The sequence below is a fragment of the Trichechus manatus genome, unplaced genomic scaffold (assembly GCF_000243295.1).
Source record: "Trichechus manatus latirostris isolate Lorelei unplaced genomic scaffold, TriManLat1.0 scaffold00032, whole genome shotgun sequence".
Taxonomy (NCBI): Eukaryota; Metazoa; Chordata; class Mammalia; order Sirenia; family Trichechidae; genus Trichechus; species Trichechus manatus.
In genome coordinates this window covers 3,327,641-3,349,519 of record NW_004443968.1, presented here as the reverse complement: position 1 = coordinate 3,349,519, position 21,879 = coordinate 3,327,641, and the positions used below count along the sequence as shown (strand labels likewise).

The 21,879-nt window shown below is 35.3% G+C and overlaps 1 protein-coding gene across 14 annotated transcripts in view; it reads left to right on the top strand.

Annotated features, from left to right (window-relative positions):
- Positions 1–21,879, top strand: part of MEF2C (myocyte enhancer factor 2C) — a 160,673-nt gene that overhangs the window by 46,758 nt on the left and 92,036 nt on the right. For 8 of the 14 annotated variants that reach the window (XM_023730092.1, XM_004375017.2, XM_023730094.1 and 5 more), the window contains one exon: positions 12,816–13,008. In XM_023730092.1, coding sequence (XP_023585860.1) covers positions 12,955–13,008 — 54 coding nt within the window. In that variant the 5' untranslated portion in view covers positions 12,816–12,954. Of the gene's footprint in view, positions 1–14; positions 9,630–9,653; positions 10,922–10,954; positions 12,393–12,812; positions 13,009–21,879 lie in introns of those variants that run through there. The other 6 variants (XM_023730088.1, XM_023730087.1, XM_023730090.1 and 3 more) reach the window with 6 other exon arrangements.

Below are 21,879 nucleotides of genomic sequence, written 5' to 3'. Positions count from 1 at the left end.
CAGCTTGTTAGCAGCCATAGGAACCAGCGATCTTTAGAATCTACTTTTGGGAAAACTAACTTAAGCACTTGGAGATCTCCGAGGAGACTCATGGGCTTGTATCCACCCATGGGTGTTTTCTTTTAGATCTAGGTTTTAGGGAATCTGGCTAAAATACTGCCCATTTTAATAACTTCTGATCTATAGTGCCTTGGTCTTTACAGAGGAAGTACTGTAATACTTTCCATTTAGCATTATCTGCCAAGGATGACTTGGGCTATCCTTGAAAATAGCGCAGGACAGAATGTGTAGACATGCTGAGATAAGGAGCCTCCTGCCAGGCCTTCGGCCTAGGGACTGTCTCAGCTTAGCTCTGGACACAGCGTTGTCCCTCGGCAGTGCACTTGCCCTTGCCTTGCCTGGATCATACGGAAGAAACGTTTGGCTTGTCTGAGAACACCTCTATTCCTAGCTCTTTGACAGTTTCACTTTCCATATCCCCTCAGTTCTAAACATGTGGAAAAAGAGATAAAGAAAGGTGATGAAATGAAAAAATGGAGTGGGGAATGTTACAAGTAGAGAGAAGAAACTCGTATTTACATGTCTGGTTTATATGCAGTTATGGCTGGGCTTTGGAGGGTGAAGTAAACATACTCTAAAGGTCACTTTACTAGATAGGGAGAGGAGAGGAGAATGCCATGTGAAATACTGGTTAGCATTGAGAATAAAATCAAACACGGCACTACTTTTTATCATAATAAATATCTATACTATGATTCATTTAGGAGGGGAAAAAAGATAGTTTTGATTTAAAAAAAATACTTTTCAAATGTATAATTCTTGTTCAGGGAATTTAATCAATTATAAATGAAATTAGGTTAGTGTGAATTTAGGCTTCATGGTAAACTATATAACTTACCCTATTTTAAAACTCACAAATTTTGTTCACCAAATAGGAAGTAGAAAAAATGGTTTGGGATAAAGCATCAGGTTTCTACTACCTCTAGAAAATGGTTGGGAAGGAGAATTGAAAAGGTACAGCTGTTATTCCTTAAAGTTTCATAGCATAGGAAATTTTTATTCCTGCCCTTAAAATGCTATAGCTTTTCATTGTACATTTCCATTTCACAACTTTTTAAGGTATGAGTCTACAATGCTTTAATTTCCTATTTATAAAAATTCATGATCTTTAAAGTTTTTATTTTTCCTCTTAAGAAGGCATTGATTAAAAAAAATACTAGATGATTCAATATGTCTATTCATTCCAAGTTGGAAATTAATTTGTTTGGCTTGAGGCTACAGTTAACTCTCATTAGATGGGGATGCCCAAAGTTATATGAATCTTTCCAGTACAGTGAGACACTGAGCTTTTCAAATATTGCTGAAATCTTAATCAAAACTCTATTGATTGCTTGGGAGTTGGGCCATTTGAGAGAGGAAATAAATCAGCCTAACCCAATGACTAGGTTACATTAGTAATTTTGTAGATAGTTTATTTCTAAAAGTTAAAAACGTGTGTTTTTTATAATTTTATCAGATTGTGCATGGTGCTATCCATATTCAGCATTGTGAAATGACATTTTATATCCCCAAGGACTGCATCACCTAGTGGGCATTGCTTTAATGAAATACCCACATTTCAAGGGAAGGTACATCTTTGGATTCAATTGATACGACTTTAGAAACCTTTTGCACTATATTATATGTTCTGGGGAGCCCTGCTGGCATAGTGGTTAAGAGCTACGGCTGCTAACCAAAAGGTCAGCGGTTTGAATTCACCAGGTGCTCCTTGGAAACTGTATAGGGCAGTTCTATTGTGTCCTATAGGGTCACTGTGAGTCGGAATTGACAGCAATGGATTTGTTTGTTTTTTTAAGTCCCATTTTACAGATGAGGAAACTGAGATTCAAGAAACTGATTTGACAACATTCATATACCAGTGAGAGGCAGAGTACTGAAGTACTCATCCCTCCAGTCATACCTGGCTACCTCTATAGTTTGTTTCCTCCGATGTCATCTTCTCAAGGAACCCTTCCCTGACTACACCATCCAACAAATGTTCCACCTCTGCCCTTCCCTGCTCAGTCACCCTCTTGCCCCTTCTCCTGTGGTATTTTCTTTGTAGCACTTCTCTATCTAAAAATCATCATATTGATGTGCTTGTTTCTTGACTCTTTCTCCCGTTAGAACGTAAGCATCATGAAGACCCAGAAACTTCTTTGTTTTATTCACGGTGGTGTCCCTGGCACCTAGCATCTTGCTTGGCACATATTGCGTTCTCTGTGACTGTCTCATGTCCAGACTTTCTCACTGATACCTGTGATATTAAGCATCATGATTTTGGCTCACGGTATCCAATAATAGCAATTTAGCCAGGATTTGAATGCCCATATAGTCCAAGCTTAGTTTAAAAATCTATAATTAGAATACACCAGATATATTACGTGTTGTTCATCTGCTCTGAAAGTTGTGGCAGGTGGCCTGGCTTGCACACTGTTGAGGATCTGTACTGCATGCACACACCTGAATCTCATTTCTGACACTTCACTGTCATCCTTCCTGACTGCCACGCCTGACATAAGTTCTGAAGTATCAAAACCGCATGTTACACAGTCCTAGCGTGTTTTACAGTGAGAGGGACAGTCATTTAGAGTCCTCTTGTGCTGGACTTCTGCACAGATAAAGGGAGGATATAGTTTTGAGAGGAATGCAATAACTACAAAGTGCATCCTGAAGGCCATTTAGCTCACAATGAAGGTCTGTGTTTTAAAATAGCACTACAACAAAGTAACTACAGAGTTTTGGCAAGGGCTTCAACTATTTATAGAACTAAGTAAGGCATAGTAAATAGTGCCACAGTACCCAGTTCTCCCTTGCCATAACCCCAAACTTATAAGAAACACTGTAATTATATTTTTCTGCTTAAAAAAAAAAAAATCATAGTAGCCATTATCAGTTTAACCATACGGAAGCTCAGGCTGAGATTTCTTTTTTAAATGCATAGTTTTGATTTTCAACAGCTGCACTGGGTCTTTAATCATATATTATCTTTATGAAGCCTTTTTCTAACATATGTTAATTGGCTGTTTTCTGTGACAAATTATGAGCTCTTACTTTGATGAGGTTCAATTGCAATCATGTTGGAGTCGAGTACGTAGAGTTTCCACCCCTGCTGGCTCCTCAGACCACTACAAACATCCGCACGTCACTGCAGTGCTGAGTAATGGCAGGATTTGGGCTGGCTGATTTCTCTACAGATTTTTTTTTTTCCACAGGATATTTTCAGCTTCTTTGTACTAAATCCGTTGCAGGGTTTGCCCTTTTTAGCAGAAGCATGCTCTAAAATTAACATCAAATCTTATTGGAGATTACTATAATACTGTGAGAAATATTTTACAATACAACACCCCAGTGTCTGTTTTGCTTTACTAAAATTTTAGAACACTTATTACACATTTTTCAAAAAGTAAGTTGTGCGGTTATTAAGCGTTTTCTAAGTCATCAGCGTTTTGCAACAAATATTTTTAATTTTCTTTTTTTGAGAAGAACATTTAATTATTGAATAAGTGGATGCTCAAAATGCACATACTCTTTTCTCGGTGTTGCCAGTCATATCAGTATGTTAAAGATCTCATTGTATTTTCTTTTTTCTTTGCTGTTAGTTACATCTGTTGTTTAAGTAATAAAAACCAAGTACATGTTCCATCAAGGTTAATGTTCTAGAAGATGCATAGCACCCATTCCACTTCTCTATCTCAATGTCAGTTTTTAATGTATGATTAGGATGAACAGATAGGTTCTAATCCATTTGCTCTGAGAACTGTGACAGATAGCCTGCATCAGATACCAATAGACGATCAGTGATAGCTATAATTAGAATAAATATAAAACTACAGTACATTTGTTCATATTCAGGGGAAAGTAGTCAGGGTAATTGATTAAGGCCTCCAGAAACTGTGTCAAACACCAGTCATATTGGGATTAATTTAACTACGTTTTGCCTTGACATCTAAGGCAAAGGACTATATGTAAACTGTGGTTTTCTAAAGCCAAAGCTAGGGGGTCCTATTTCCATACGGGTATTAGAGTTTAGACTAAGATGAGCCGGATGTGAATAGGAGCTTCTCCTCCTCATGAGGCTGTTTTTAATCAGTCATTTCCCTGGAGCAGCACACAATCAATGAGCTCTAAATCCTGAGGCTACCTGCGCTCGTAGGAAGGCCTGGGAACATCATTACAGAACTTACAATTGAGCATACGTGAAAAAATTAAAACAGAAATTAGGGGTAATAAAGGTTAACTTCAGAAGTCTTACTTTGGTACTGCTTTTTTAGAGGGAGATAAAGAGATAATTTCACATGTTCAAAAAGGAATGTTTAACCCAACTTTTTGTGCAGGTACTACTCCATTAAAGTATTATTGTAAACGATCCAAATAAAAAGTTATTAGCAATTTATGTTAGGCAGAACTGTTAAACAGGTATATTATTTTGAGATGGTACTTGTGGATCAAGTTCAGCATGAGTAAATAAATGTAAAGTTTTTTTTTTTTCTTCAATAGTACCACTACAGGGAGAGAGAATGGCTCCAGAAGTCCTGTGTGATACTCCAGTGCAACTGAAAAGTCAGTTAATGCACTGTCTTGAGCTAGTGTACACAAGGAAATTCAGTTCCACCTGATAAGACACATTCTTAATTGGCTTTAACAAAATAAACCAAGGTAAAGAATGATGTGTAAATGAAACAGAGAACTTGACACTTGACTGTATGGAAGCCCGTGAGCCATGTGGCTTAATTGGGGCCAGTTGGGATCATTTAATGATTGCTGTCAGAAGATCAGATTTAATTCTCCTTATAAGAAGACCACAGTGGGATAGAGTTAAACAAATTGTCATCAGAGGTTTCAGATGAACAAAGCCTTAATTAGGTTGATAAGGATGCTGTAAAAGAGATGAAGAGAAATAGAAAAATTGATGAATCACTGGTTTCCATGTTGAGTGACATATAATAGCAATATCAAATATCTGTGTTTTGAGAGATACTATTATGGCATTTTGAATATGTATGTGTATGTGTATATACATATATATATTAGGTTTTATGTAAACTTTCTAAAATTCTAAAGTTTAACCAGAGACAAAAATAATTGACATTATGTAAACAGCAGGTGACTGATCAAGCATTTTTCCCTTAACATTTCCCCAAAAATATTGGCAGGAGGACAGTAGTATTTCTTCCCATTTCAGGGTCATCTGTTGGGAAAGTAGTGACAAGAAGTAAATTATTTTCAAAGACATAATTATCAGTCATTTCACATGCTATTTCAGTACTGAATAAAACAAAGCCTTTACTTAGAGTGTCCTTTTAACCATTGATATGACAGTCTTAATAAGTGTGATTATTTACTAGTGGTAATAGTTAAGACTATTTGGGTATCTTAAAATTTACTCTCACTGTTTCGTGTATACATTATGAAAGAATAAAATGGTTTTATTTTTCCATATGCTACAGTTTTGTAGGAAAATGTTCTACATACACACACAAATGTATCAGTAAGGCTGAAAAGTGTGTCCACCACATACAGGCTTCTGAAAAAAAAAAATTGCAGAAAATTCCATTTTAATGATGAAATGTGATACATTAAAAATTAAGAAAATAATGAACATAATTTTTTTTTTCTAACGGCGTCATAAGCTGCCTAGGAATTCAGATTTTGTCATAATAAGATGAAAATGTATAATAGCAATGTCTCCCACTTCAAGCCTAGCTCGCTCGCTTTGAAGGCTGACAATTTCATGTTTCACTGATGTTGGTGTTGTATAGTGCTTAACTTGGCTTTGTTCAATAACAGCAACAAAAAATTCCAGCTGCATGTGCTTATGGAGAGGTTACAGCTGGGGAGCAGACTGCGATCTGTGATGCTAAATAGTAGCTCTTGCTTTGTGATGAGGACAGTGTAGAATTTACCTTTGGGGTAAGCCCTGCCACATCACTAAGTGGCTTTTGAAAGAAAAGTTGGTGGTTGCCCTGTTGTGAAAAATTAGGAACACAAAAAAATGATAGAGCCCGAATTAATTACTTAGTGTGATGTGGAAAGGCCAAAAACTGTGGTGTGGTTGAATAGCAGGAGGCTTTTGACATATTTAGACCATTTGGAGTTTATTTTGGCATGGGGACTGGAGAATGCTGTTTTAGCTGCAGTGTGAAAAAAATGTACAAGACCAAATACTCCGTGGATAACTGTGACATGAGGGTAACTGTGCTTTCCTCGTGTTGATTAAATTGTTTATAGTATAATACAGTCATTTAAAGGTATGTGTCTCCTTAATTCTGGAACTGTGTAAATAAAATGAGTTATGTCAGTGATAATGGCAGGTTAGGCCCACCTATTAAATTAATTGCAGGGGTTTTCAAAAAGAGTTCCTTTTAAGCCTTATTATATTTCTGACATACATTTCATCTCCTTTTGTCCTTGGGGAAAGATATTAAATGTAGGACTAGACGCATTAATGTAGAGTTTTCAGCAGCCGTGGTCATTGGGAAAATTGATATATTTCCCTAGTTATTTCTACTTTTGCAGCCTGAAGCTCTTCCATGGCTGAAACTTAAGAGAAACTTTTCTCAATTTTTATGCCACTGTAAATTTCTTCTTCATATGGTGATTATTTTTAAGGGATAAATGAAGCATTTTCTGTTAGAAGTTGCTCATCATTAGCTTTGTATACTGAGGTCTTGATGGTATATGTAAGGACTGTTTATTTCATAGCTTTACTATATGGCTTTAAATGTATGCCTCAAAACTGAAGCAGTCTTACAAGTAGAGACCATGTTCCCAGTAGTACTGTGTACTCAGCACCTACTGTATTGAATTATCATAACCATCCTGAAATGAAGAAATATTTTCCCATCTTTTGTAGAGCATGGAAATTTATACTTCTCAGTATAAATTGTTCTTATTCCACGTAAGAGATGCTAAATAAAAATGATAAAGGATTAAGTAAGATTATCAGTCTGCTTCTGTATAAACAACAAAAATATGAAAAGGTTCTTAATAGTAGTTATTAAAATAGTGAATGCAGAATATACTTCAGCTGGGAGATAAAAATTAATTCTGTTAATCAGCAGATAGTTATTGAACTCCTACTCTGTGCCTGGCCCTGGCATAGTTGTAGGTACTACAAAGGCGAAACAAAACAGACTTGGTTTCTGTTGTTACGTGGCCCACAGATATTGAGGAAGGCAAGCAAACATACAGTTCCATCTGTGGCAAGTGCTACAAAGAGGGACATGTTACTGTGAGACCCTATAATAGGAAGATTTGCTATGGTCAGGAGAGCATGGAGTGCTTCTTAAGAAGGTGAAACTGGAGCTGAGACAGAAAGGCAGAGAAGTTAAGGAGGCAGGGGAGAACAAGAAGCATTCCAGGCAAAAGGATTTGCATATGCAAAGGCCCTGTGGTAGGAACTGGACATGGCAGATGTGAAGAACTAAAAGATGACCAGCATTATTTGTTATTAGTATGTGTGATATTGCTTTATGAAACTTGAAGATGACTCCAAAATTTATCATATTGACACTAAACTGGAGTAAATTGGGAAAATAACTTCATGTGTCACATGATGGTATTCATCCAGCGAGAAAGAATGGCTGTTCTTTTTATTTTTCTTTATAGGATGAGTCTTGGCTGTGTGACTTTAAAACAAACTCAGTTTTCACTCAAAGCTAGGGTAACATAACATTCCGTATAATAGATGGTAGGCTTAGAGAGAAGTGGAATGACTTTCAGGACTAAGGAAATATACCCCAACTCATAAGGCATCACGTAGTCAAGCACCAATAAGAATAATAATTTGATTATTTCTTTTGAAGTTCAGAATAGCTCTTAAGGGAAAAAACTAAAAGTTTCTACTTGTTCCTTTTAACTAAAATATAATTGCACACATCGTATGTCATTCAGACAAATCATAGAGAGTTAAATGCATCTAGATGCACATAATGAGCAAAGTTTTCCACTTAAAATGATAATGAATCATTTAAGTGTTTGAATTAGTAATACTGGGCTTGAAGCAACTGGGCTTATGATCATTTCTGTCTGCTACTAAGTATTATCCAGCTTGTATTTATTTATATAGTATTATTTCTTGTGTGACTTAGTGTACTCTTTTCAGCCTTGAGTTTTTACAAAACATTATATGAAGATGTTAGTGTTAGTGAAAATGTGAGTAAATGAAAGAGTTATTTGCTAATATGAGAAAAAGAAAACCAGAATTCCTTCTTTGCAAATTGACATCACATACTTAAATGTTTTATCATTATTCATAGGCTGTTTTTAAATGACTGCATTGTGCTTATTGTAGCAAAATAAATGCATTGCAAAGATAAGTTTAGCAGAAGAAAATTAATTTCTTCCCACATCTTTTAATGTGGCATGGCAGTCTCACTCTAAGATCAAAACACATAACTGAAGGTTATGTTTAATTTCTAAATCAAAGTGTTGTGGGAAGATGATTGAAATCTGAAGATGACTCAGATTCACTTGATATGTGGTTTTCTTCCTACAGAAACCTTACGGTAGACTGCCATTTCCATGTTAGAAAGAACCTAATGGTGATGAGATTAAAATGAATAGTTTCACTAGGTACTGAAAGTTTATGTGAGTTATTTTGGATCTCAGGCTGAATTTTTTAAAGAACCTTGAGAGCTGCAATAACATCAGAATCTCCCCACCACCACCACCACTCCAAAATATATCTTTTTTTTTTTTTCAAACTGTGGAGGAAAAACTGTAATCAGTGTGTTCTATCAACAAACATTGGTTTTTTGACAGTTTTTATGATTCTGTTTTTTACCAAAAATAATAATTTATCTGTGTTGGCTCTTTGTATAGAGTTCTTCATTTGCCTCAAAGGATAAATTCCAATTATATGACTGCTTAATCTCTATAAAATGATTTTTTTTTTTAATAAGGGATGGCATGTTTTAAATGCTCATTTTGATTTGTCTGCTACTTCACCAAAGTGACTTGTTTGTTTTCTTGGGTTTTTTTTGTAAAGCAATCACACAAAATACTAAACTTACAGCTGAAAAGGATTTTTCTCAGGTGTTTTAAAAATAGACATTAAAAATTACGTTCCCGTGTCTGGATTTTTCTCACTGTCCCTTATCTGAACCTCTCAAAGGCCTCTCTTTGTGGGGCTTCGTAGCACAGCACACTCAGACGGTTCTGCTCAGAGAAGGAAGTGGAGAGTTTTGGTTCCCATTTTACACTTCTGGAACAGTTTAGGGAAGGAAGCACCTTTACACCTTTTATTGTTCGTGGTTGCTGACATCATATCCTTCCCTGACCAGTCTGTGCGTGTTTCCTGCCATTCTGTCAAGATTCTTCTGTGTTACTAGGAGGGATTTGTAGGAGGGAGGGAGAGAGGAAGAGAGTAAGAAGGAGGGAGAGAGAGAAGGGAGAGGGTGGGGGCGGTGTGTGTCACTCAAGAGAACTTGTTTGTTAATGAGAGAGCCCGGGTGGGAGAATGATCGTTAGCGTCTGTCCAGAAGAAATTCTTCTCCACTTGGGTCTCAAACTATTTTGCCTTCATCTGCCTGCTATGCCAAACTCAAAGTGAACAGAAGCCTGCCATAATGAAGTTCCCCTTTTTAGTAAGCAGCCTGATTTTATTTTTCTTACATTTAGGTTGGCAAAAAGAAAAAAAAAAATTGCAGAAGACTGTAACTCTATAGAGTGTATCTATGGTAGAGCATTTCTTCTTCTTTTTTTTAAATTACTGATTGTTTATACTTAACTCTGCTATTTTCCAAGAATGCTTCTTTTCATGTAGAAAGAAGTAGCGGCAAGGCTGCCGGAATTATTTTAAGCTTATGGTTGATTGTACCGAATGAAAGTTCTCAGCATAACTTGAAATTTTACTACGTGTAGTTTAGCGATTATAGTGTTTTTTTCTCATATACATACAAAATGGTTTTACAGATTATTAAAGTTATATAATCTTTCTCAACCTCTCTAGCCTTCTACAAATTAATACTTGAAACCTACCTTACAGTATCTTTTTTGCATAAATAACAGTTTAGAGAAATAGTTGTGTTAGAAAAACAACTGGTGGGCTATTGTTGACCTTCCTAATCCTTTCAATGAATACTGACAGCCTGGAAATGTGACCCGTAATCAAACGTTGGAAGCCACTTTTCATGACACGTTTTACTTTGTGAAAAGTTACTCAGTTACATCATCACCACATATCATTCTTCATAAATACTTAATAGTAGCAAATTTTGCATTTTAAAAATATCAATATATTTTCAAAAGAAATACTCATTTTTACAGGAGACTAAAAAAAATTGTTTAATTACATGGAAATTTAAACTTCTCTATTTCCCTTGCATATTTCAAAAAGGAAAATAGAGTCCGTGGTAATTTTTATCAGTCACGTATATGCATTTTTTTTTCCTTTCTGGCTAAATATTCCCCATCGAGATTTAAGAGTAAAATAAAAGAAATTCTTGCTGCTATCTTTTTTAAAAAATGTCTCGTTTCCAAATTGTGAAATACGGTTGTGATACGGAGCAACTCTTCTAAGTTTGTTTCTTCAGGGGCTCTGTCTTTCGGAGGACCAGGGTTGTTTCTCTACTTGTTTTGTTATTTATATTTTGAATTCAGGATCTGTAGAAGTTCTCATCTTCCCTGCCTTGTCACCATGCTCTAATCTGTTCACCCTGACCTTCCACCTTAAAGTGAATAAGCGTTTAGGCAGGCATAGTCCTGTAAGCCAATAGTGCCACTGGCCTCAGCTAAATGAAAGGAAAGGAAACTGTCCCATGTGCATTTACTGTGGATTCATGCACTGGCTTTTCTGTGATAGAAAAAGCCTGTTTGTCTCCTTGGGGTCTTGTGCATGCATGGGAAATACCATTCTAACATGCTGCTTGCTTCTAAGGTAAGATTATAGGAAACACAGGAAAGTTTCCCAGTTGAGTGATATTTAAGAATGTTTCTAAAAATAGATGGACAGTGTTCAGCAACAGTAAATATATGATACAGTTGTGCTTTGTGGATTTTTCATATTTTAATGTGATTTTAATATATCTTATGATAACAATACAACTTGTATAGCTGATTTTTTTCATGTGTATTTGCCACATGTGTGTGATTTATGTAATTCTTTTAAACTTTTGAACTACTTCCAACATTTAAAAATACAGCTGGAGTAATAGTTTTTGATGAGCACTGTGTGGTCATGATGTTTCTGAAAAAAAAAAAAAAATATATATATATATATACACACACACATATATATATTCTCAGAGGCAGAACTGAACTGCAGTTTAATAGAAAGGTATTTGGCAAAAAAGAATTGCTAGTCCTTAGTATTTAAGCAATGCTGATCCACCAGAACCAGTTATATCATGATAGTTTCTGCAATTACATGATCATGGAAAACTTTATTAAAAAAATTTACTCAAGGTGATAAAGAACTTAGAAATTTAGTTACAGAGATTGAAAGACAGCTGATGATCAGGCCAAGTGTCTTAACAGCTTTCCTGTTCCAATAACTTTGAATTGGAGCCAATCTATTAAATAGCCAGCACATTGGCTTAACATTACATAATACGTGTGGGAATTTATCAGGTTGGTTGTCAGACATCAACTAAAATAAACAGGGAAATTCTGAACGATGTGTAAAGTTATTGCATTCTTTGACATAAGACGGAAGAGAATAATTGAAGCTGTTGCTTGCAAATGAAGAAGCCGTTGAGGAATGCTTTGTTATTAACTTCCACATTTCACAGCAGTTCACTTTCATTATGTTGAAATATTTTCAGATAGAATTTATAACAAAATAAAATATATACTTTTAATATTCTGGGTTTCTTGGGTTTACCTTTTGGTATTGATGATCATTTCTTTAATTTCAGTTCATGACCTAAAGATCTCCAGTATATACTGGCAAACTTCTTTAATTTTCTCACGCCCCAGAGAAATAATTTGTGTCTTTTTTTAAATATTTAAGAGAGCTGATGTCTTTATAAAAAATATGCCTATAAATGGAATAGTACTCTAATTTTTGTACCACTTCCTTTCTATCAATGATTATCTCTTTCAATTTCTGTATTCAGGATATAGCTTAAGGGTTTTCAAAAGAAAAGGAGATCTCGCTGCTGATAGATGCTTGTTATATAAGATTAAATATCCCATATTATTTTTATGGTGTTCTCATAGCAGTGATTTTTTAAAAAATAAGATTAAAGAATTTAGATTTAAATTAGTTGACATTTCCATATATCAACTAGCACCTTCATAATAGTCCATCCTGTTTGCATCACGAGGGACGTTATCACCTTTGCTGTCAAAACACAAGATTGTTTTCCCTTCAGAAATGAATTAGCTGCCCTACTTAGCATACACAGGTACATAAAGGTTCATTAACTCTCTGATTTAGGTAATTTTTCATAACAGAAGGGTGAAAATAGTCACCTAATTTCATTAAAAAATATTAAGAAACTCTTTGCAAAAGATACGTTTCAAGTGTTGGGCTTTAATTTAAAGCCTGGTATTCATCATTTAAATGACTTGTTAAAGTACTTATGAGATTACTTTAATTACAAAAACAAACCGTTCTTATTTGATATGCCCCTGCATGTGATATACCATGTACTTTTAGTGTATATACCATGTATATATACCATGTACTTTTAAACACTTAGTTTCATTCATTTTATTGGCTTACTTCCATATGGTTTATTTCCTTTATAAAACTAGAATGTAGTAGTTCTTAGGAAACTGGTTTGTTTTTACCTCTAGTATTTAATCTTCTCCTTTTTGTTTAGCAGGAACGAATGCGGAAACTTGGGAACTGAGCTGTGCAAGTGCTGAAGAAGGAGGTTTGTTTGGAGGAAACAGCAAAGAGACAGAAAAGGAAGGAAAAAATACATAATTTCAGGGACGAGAGAGAGAAGAAAAACGGGGACTATGGGGAGAAAAAAGATTCAGATTACAAGGATTATGGATGAACGTAACAGACAGGTGAGTAGGGTAAACTTTTCTTTGTATCATTATTTACATGGACTATGTATTGCATTTTTCCCCAGATACGTTAAGGATAGTGAAAACATTTTGAATTTATAAATATCTATTAATTGAATTTAAAAGAAGTTTTAGTGAATTAAACGTGGCCAGTTTAAGGGCCAGTCATCTCTCATATGTAAAGGAAAAAAAAAAAAACCTTGTCTTCTGCATAGCCTATACGTTAGAAATATGGTTTACATAAAGTTATTCAGTTTTTACTTCAACATGAATTTTAAATAGGAGCTAACATGAGTAGCTTAATAATTAAGACTTACTAAGCATATCACTACATTGCACGCATCATCAGACAAAGATGTTCTTATATTCATGGGAACTAGACTTTTTGTGGTCATCCATTTAAAGGTTTATAATATGAGCTAAATATCCTTTACAAAAATGGCTTTCATTCTATTCACAGTATGAGACTTTGAAATACATCCGAAACATTTTAACATTGTGCTGATGTCGACAACAGCAACAGCAAACCCACACAATATATTAGTAACTTAAAACATATAGGCAAGTACTATCAGTTAATTCGTGCCATTTTTTGAAACCCTGAATTTTATAAACATACAATTAGATAATGTTATTTTTTTCTACAATTTCAATGATAATGTCTGTGTGATACAATTAATCTATCTGAAGACTTTACATAGCCAAACACTAGTCATCAGTAAAGACTACAATTTGGCTCTATTTTGCTTCAGACTTGACGCAAGTGGATTTAATTAGGTGATGTAAGAAGAGCTGGGTGGTTTGTAAGCATCCTAATGTTAAATACCAAATAGTGGTCCTTGGGAGAAATTATAGTATGCTGAATCCCATGGATCCTGGCCATTACATACAGATACTGGAACCTGCAGAGTAGACCTTCCTTGGCCATGAGAAAAGAGTGTTTTGCCTGTTGCCCATTTACACTGAGGAAAGACGAGGACAGACAGCCTTGGGAGCACCCCACCAGATTGCAGTTTCCCCCAAGTAAAGATACTCCCCCTCTCGTCTTTTTTGATCTTCTTGGACCTGCAAGTGAGACTAGAACTGATTCGTTTTTTTCAAAAATTAATGTTGCTGGATGTGTAAATTATATCGAAAAAACCCGTTGCCAGTGAGTCAATTCCAACTCATAGCAACCCCACAGGACAGAGTAGAACTGCCCCATAGGGTTTCCAAGGAGCAGCTAGTGGATTCGAACAGCCCACCTTTTGGTTAGCAGCCCTTAAATTCTAATGAACAGAAATTATTATTTAGGTCGTCAAAGTCCATATGCCATTAAGAAGTAAAGAAGCTTTTTATTACTTAGTTTTTAAGTTTACACTCCTTTAAATTACTACATATTTTAAGGTATGCATGACTTGAACTATTTTTAGCTGAAAATTGAGCTAGAGGACAAGTAGTGTTAAGATTTATGATGGATTCCTTCCGTGTTTTCCCTGTGCATTGGTTATTGCTGTGGGTCAAGTCAAAAAGCAGTAATTCTGTCAATAAAAGCACAGTAATTTTTAATTTGTTTGAAGCTTGAAATTGACATTAAGGCTGAAATATTGAACATTATGTATCACTGACTGTTTGGACCTTGTTATTTGGACTAGAACCTACTTTGGGTGCAGTCAAAAATTATATGAATTAGCACTTAGCACTTCATTACTGATGCTAGTTAATTTTTAGGTTCATGAGATTCATCGTATCTTCCTTCCACTTACAAAGAGAGAAAAATTTTGTGGATTGAATTCATGAGCTTTCTTTGTGCTTTATAAAAGGAATTTAAAAGTCCCACATGGATACAAGAATTTTAACATCATGCTTTTGAGCTAATAATTGAACATCTTTTCTTGATTTAAGTGTATTTGTATCTACAGTTGCTGTTACTCTCACCCATATTAGGAGCCATAATAATTTTAAGAGAAGAAAAAAAAATTAATTGTTTTTTTTTTTTTAATTCTAGAGATAGATTTTTTTATTTTACTGTGTAAAATTTGAGATCTATTTATTATTTATTTCACTTTTATCTAGGTACAATAAGCCCTTTAATTCAAAACTGTTAATTGGAATTAGTAAAAATGAAAACATTCCTGTTTGGCGTATATTTCAGTGATTATTTTAGATGGCTATTAGACATTCTAAAGAGCCATCTTATAAGTAAATATTCATCTTATATGCCTCTCACCTCCTATGTGAGTAGTCATAAGTGCATTTCAGAGAAAACCTAAAACATGTAGATAACTTTTTATAATCCAAACCAGCAAATCTTAAACAGCACTTCAACCTAGGTGTGGGGCATGCCTAACTTGGGCTTCCTTTAAACTATGTGTTCACATGTTGAAAAGAAAAGTGTTACCTGCATTGCTCTTTATGAAGTTGCCCCCACTGCAGATTCTCCAGTAGACCCTCACACAGTTACTCACTGTCGTCTCTTCTTAGAAGTAGTAAAAGACTGCTCTGCCATTGCAGGTGTTTATTTGGCTATACACAAAACAGGATATGTTTTTACCGGAATGAGAAATACAGACTTACGATGTGAAATGAAATATTAAAGAGCTCATGTAACAGTTTGTTTGCAATTAAGAAAGGAAACGCAGAGTGGCTACCTGTTTAAATTGAATTTTGCCTTTACCTTAACTGTCTTTAATAATGGAAGTCTAGACAGCTAAAATTTGCACAGTAGTTAAGAGCCTGGGCTGCTAACCAAAAGGTTGGCAGTTCGAATCCACCAGCTGCTCCTTGGAAACCCTATGGGGCAGTTCTGCTGTGTCCTGTAGGGTTGCTGTGGGTCAGAATTGACTTGACAGCAATGGGTTTGGCTTGGTTTGGTTTGGTTTTTTTATTGTATAGATAAAATAATTTAGGAGAGGATATAGATGAACAACTTTTTTATTTTGAATTTTTTTAGAGTTACTAAGCTTATAAACACTATTTCTCAATTTCTAATGTAAAGAAAGAATGTATTTCTTAAGCTAGTGTCTAAAAATAATCAAAATGATGAATTGTCAAGTTGTGTTAAAGAGATTTTCCAGGTAACTGAAAAAAAGTAGTTACCATTTATTGAACATGTACCAATTATGTGCCAAGAACTATGTATATATTATTCTATTTAATCCTTATGAGTCCTATTTTAAAGCTAAATAATTAATTTATTAAACTAACAGATATTACTAGACTATGATGTGCCTCACGTTAAGTGGTCAGTGCTTATAGGCTGTTAAAGGGGCCAGCAAACCTTTCTGTAAAAGGTCTGATAGAAAATATTTTTGGCCTTTCGAGTCATACAATCTCTGTCACAACTATTCAGTTCTATCATTATAGTGTGCAAGTAGCTATTGTGTAAATGAATGAGTGTTGCTGTGTTCCACTAAAACATTATTGACAAAAATGGGGTGGGCTGGATTTTGCCTGTGAGCCATAGTTGTGAGCACCTGATCAGGTGGGATAAAACAGCCGTGGGATATGCAAATGTGCATCAAAAGTTTGTTCATACGTGCTATAAATGAAAATATCAAAGTACTGTGAAAGGATAACCAAAAAATAACCCCAAACCCATTGAAGTCATTTTTACCTCATGGCAACCCTATGTGTTACAGAGTAGAACTGCTCCATAGGATTTTCTGGCTGTAATCTTTATGGAAGCAGATCACCAGGCCTTTGTTCCATGGTGCCAGGCTATAATCTTTACAGAAGCAGATCACCAGCCCTTTGTTCCATGGTACCACTGGGTGGATTCAGACTGCCAACCGTTAGGTTAGTAGTCAAGTGCAAACCATTTGCACCACCCAGGAACCTCTTATGAAAGAATAACAGGAGGTACCTTATTTAAATTGAGGATCAGAGAAAGGTCTCTATGAGGGAATGCTGTTGAAGCTGAGAGCTAAAAGATGAGTCAGAGTTAGGCAGGTAACAGCATTCCAGAGGGAACAGTATTTGCAAAGATCCTCCAGGTAGGAATGAGCTTGGCTGAGCAGTTAAAGGAGGGCCAGTGGGATTTGAGACTGGTGTCTGACCTTAGGTAAGAGAAGAGATTAGAGACTAGGCAGGTCCCAGATCTTGGCAGAGCTTTGAAGATCCTCTTAAATTCTAAGTAACTGGCCCAAGATCATACAGTTAATCCTAGGAACTGGCCAAGATTAGAGCCCAAATCTTTCAGAAAGATAAACCCATGCTTTTCTCAATTATGTCATGTTGCATCCAGTATAATATAATAGCTAAGAGCATGGTTTTTAGAGCGACACAAACCTGGTTCTGGTCCCAGTTTTGCCGCTTACTGACTGTATGACCTCCAGCAAGTTACTTAGCTCTTCTGAACCTCAGTTCCTTCATGGGTAGAGTTGAGGATTTACAAATAGTACCTACCTCGTTAGGTCATTGAGATAATTAAGTAAGGTGATAAATGCAGAGTGCCTTGCATGTACTAAGTGCTCACTATTTTTACTTATTAGCTATTTCTGTTGAGAATCATGTACTTTGAACCAGTAGCTGTTGTACTTAATATAATTTCCATTAAAGCAACTCCTGCAGTATGTAGCACACTGAAGAATGGTACCTGACCCTTCATTTCAAGGGGGTGTTACCTTGAAAGTGTAGGGGGAAATGGATAGAGGAGTGGAACCGAGTAGAGCAGAAGCACAAAGGATCTTTCAGAAGCTAATGGGGGCTGGAGAACCGTACCACAACAAGAGCCGGCTGATGGCAGATGATGGTTTGTGGACAGGAAGAAAAGATCCCACAGGGCATTTGCGGACCAGAGCTCATGACAAGGGTGGAGAGAAGGAATTTTCCAAATTCTACGGTTTGGAGACTTATTTTCAAATTCGTATCACTGACCAAGTTATTTTGAACTCATTACCATTTTATCACATATGGCCTCCAGTTTATTCTAATGCTACTATTTCAGTCTGTCCGTCTGAGTTTTTTGTTTTTACGCTTTAAATACTTTTACCAATTAAGTAACTGTAATCTTACCCGCTTTCATATGGTGCCATTATTTAATTATGCTTATGAAACAACCATATTTGTAAATGGGGTACGCTGGAGTTTGCCTGTGAGCCATAGTTGTGAACACCTGATCTAGTGGGATAAAACAGACATGGAGTATGCAACTGTGTATCAAAATTTCATTCTTACGTGCTATAACTGAAAATACCAAAGTGCTATGAAAGGATAACCCAAAAAAAAAAAACCCAAAACATGTTGCCATCAAGTCGATTTCGTCTCGTTGACGACCCTGTGTGCTACAGAATAGAACAAAACGTTTGTAAATGCTTTGTTCTTGTATGACTGTTTTTACAAACAGGATATACTTAGAAATCTGTTATATCTGTTGTTTCAGTTAGAAATAGAAAAATTAGGCATGCTTAGCCTAAATCAGTTTATTTATATGTTTGTATTTAAAATTTTCAGCTTTCCTACTTTGAGAAGGACAAGAGAAACTAAAAATTAGTTTGTGTGACTTGTATAAAGACATTTAAATATTTAAGTATAAGAAAAAAATATTTGCTAAATAACACAAGATCTAAAATATAGTTAAGTAAAGCAAGAAAGGTTTTTAAATGCCTCAAGTTCTTTTCTTCCATCAGATGTGGAACACTAATAGCTTTTGCCAGAAAACAAAATTTCAAAACAAAATTTCATGTAATTATCAGTGCAATAACTGGAGCACAAATTAAAGACAATTAACAATCTCCTGTTAATAGACGAATCCCCTTATGACTAAAAGAAATTTCAGAATTCATAACTGTTAAATTTTCTGATTTTTACACTTAGCATTCCTATCTCAGTTTCTTTACATGACTTGTAGATTATTTTAAATGGGCTAGGAAAAACAAAACAGAAAGTTCTGTTCACTGTAGATGCAGCCTCCAACAGTTTCTGCACATTGATGTCTTTAAACAAAATCTGGTATTTTCTGAACTAAACTAAAAAAAGAAAAAATGTATTGATTCCCTGCATGACTCTCTTTAAAAAGAAAACATTGTACTCCTTCCTGTCTCTTTTTACTCGCTGTTTTAGGTTCTTCCTAGAATTTTAGCTAAAATTTTAATAGCAATTTCCTCAAAGTGATATGCAGAATATCAGTATATAAAAGAGTTCATTACAGCTGTAAATTTGGGATTTACATCCTAATGACTGAATATAAAATATGTTGGAATTGAGATATATTTGCTTTTTAAATACTAAATAATGTAGATATACATGTTGTTGTTGTTGTTAGGTGCCATCGAGTTGTTTCTGACTCACAGCAACCCTTCGTACAACAGAATGAAATACTGCCCGGCCCTGCACCATCCTCATAATCGTTGTTATATTTGAGTACATTATTGCAGCCATCGTGTCATTCCATTTCATGGAGGGTCTTCCTCTTTTTTGCTGACCCTCTACTTTACCAAACATGATACCCTTCTCCAGGGACTGGTGCCTCCTGATAACATGTCCAAAGCACAGGAGATGAAGTCTCACCATCCTTGCTTCTAAAGAGCATTCTGGCTGTACTTCTTTCAAGATAGATTTGTTCGTTCTTCTGGCAGTCCAGGGTATATTCAGTATTCTTCACCAGCACCATAATTCAAAGGCATCAATTCTTCTTCCATCTTTCTTATTCATTGTCCAGCTTTTGCATGCATATGAGGTGATTGAAAATATGATGGCTTGGGTCAGGCGCACCTTAGTCCTCAGCATGACATCTTTGCTTTTTAATATTTTAAAGAGGTCTTTTGCAGCAGATTTGCCCAAGGAGACATGCATAATAATTAGAAATACAGATCAATTGCTTCAAGAAATTAACTTTGTGATGAAATCTGAACCATGAGTTGTAAAAACAGTGATCCAGTCCCACTATCAAAATGCGCATCCACTGCCATCTCCACAAACAGAATTCCAGACTTATTGGTTGCTTGTCTGCATGTCAAGTAAGCATATATTATTTGATAGGAAATTTCATTTTAACTACTATAGAAGAGTTATGCACATTAGTCAAAGAATATCTGGAACCTTGTTTCAGATCAAGTGAATAAAAAGTTCAGTCAGTGCAAAAGTACTGATTTTTCTGTCTCTAAATCTAAAATAAGCTTGCAAATTCCTCATAATGGTGATTATTATGTCTTTTTTTAGTATCATAACTTAATATCTGACTGCCTCATTTAAACTTATATTAAATTTTTTATTAGACTCATTTTATATAAATAAAATTAGGGCATGTTATAGTAGAATACTAGGACATAGTACATCTTAGAATTGAAATTATAGGGCATATTAGTGGGTGATATAGGTGCCTACTTAAAGTTTCCCATGCGTGTAAGTTAAATCATTCTTTTGTTAATCTTAAAATCACAAAGGGGAGTGGAATTACTGGTGATTGAAGAGATTGAAAAAGAAAACCAGAAGGAAAAAAATGACATAAGGTGTACTTTTGTGAGTTTCCAGATCAGAGAACGCAGTAGCCAGAGTGCTCAGATGTATATTTAACAGTTATGACATTAGGCCCTTCATTTCTGTTCCATACCTAGCAATTAATTTGAAAGCAATTCACAAATGGTCTACCCGCTGCATAGGTGAATCATACCGATGGTGCACCACATACTTACTGTATATTTGATATACTGTGTAACATTTTATATTTATGTCAGCTACATCTGTTTCTTTACTGCTAGAAAGGTATTGTTCCAACTGCCATCACACTCATTCATTAGCTTTCCTCTGGTAGGAAATCCAAGAGACCAAAAATTTCACAAGGAAGAGGATAACTTTCTCCTCTAGAATTCTGTCACTGTTATCTATTTTAAAAATAGGCTGGCTCTTCCTTGAACTTGAGGGCTTCAGGTTTTTTTGTTGTTGCAGTCCTGATTTGTGTATCTCCTACAATTTCTATTTCAAAGTGTAATTACAAAAAAATTCGGACACTTTTATTTATTGTATTTCAAGCAAAGGGAGACATTGAATGGCCCCTTTCACGTCTGTAAATGCATGCATACACCATTTGATTTGCTACAAGTCACCTTTTGCTTTGCAAATGCACAGACTATGTGTGACATTGTATTGCTGAGAAACCAACACTAAAAATATTAACATTATAAATAGACCACATAAACCAAGAGAAGAAACCCAGAGGTTTCTTCCCAACTGTAGCTTAAAGAACATGTTGCTAATTGTCTCAAAAGCTATGCGCTTTTCACTCTTGACTTCTTCTAACATTATAGTTTATTCATTTAAAATGAGCCTATTTTCTTCAAAAATTATTATGGTAGAAGTATTTTTAAAGTTTACATCCTAGCATACTCTTATTGAAGACAGTTTGGAAATATTTTTATTCCAAGAATAATGGCTTTGGCACAAAAATAAATGACATAATTAAGCTGAAATAAATTCAGATTCCATAATATACAGTATATATTTGTGTTTCTTTTGAAATATGTTGGACCATTAATAGGAATAAGAGAACCAATCTAGATGTTTGGAAGTTTGACATTTAATTTTAAATTGGAACAGTTTAGCTTAGAACAGTTAGTTAGAAATCACTAACATTTAAATAACATTTCAACAAATGTAACTGTTTGGAAACTACAGCAGAGACAGCCTCCTGCCTTCTGTCTTGCAAGGATCGATTTGGAAGGCCCTGAGGGAGAAAATATTGGAGTTAGGAGGTAAAACTGAAGCCATTGTGGAAAGGAAGAAGTTACACTCTTCCTGTTATGACAGGAAACGTAGACAAATGTGCTTCCTGCGCATTTGCTCAGCAGGGAATGAAGTATTCTTTGACCTTTACCTTAGGTACATTTTGGCTTTGTTGAAATAGTAAACATGTTTTTGCCCCCAAAATCTTAGTCTACTTTATTTGCTACATCT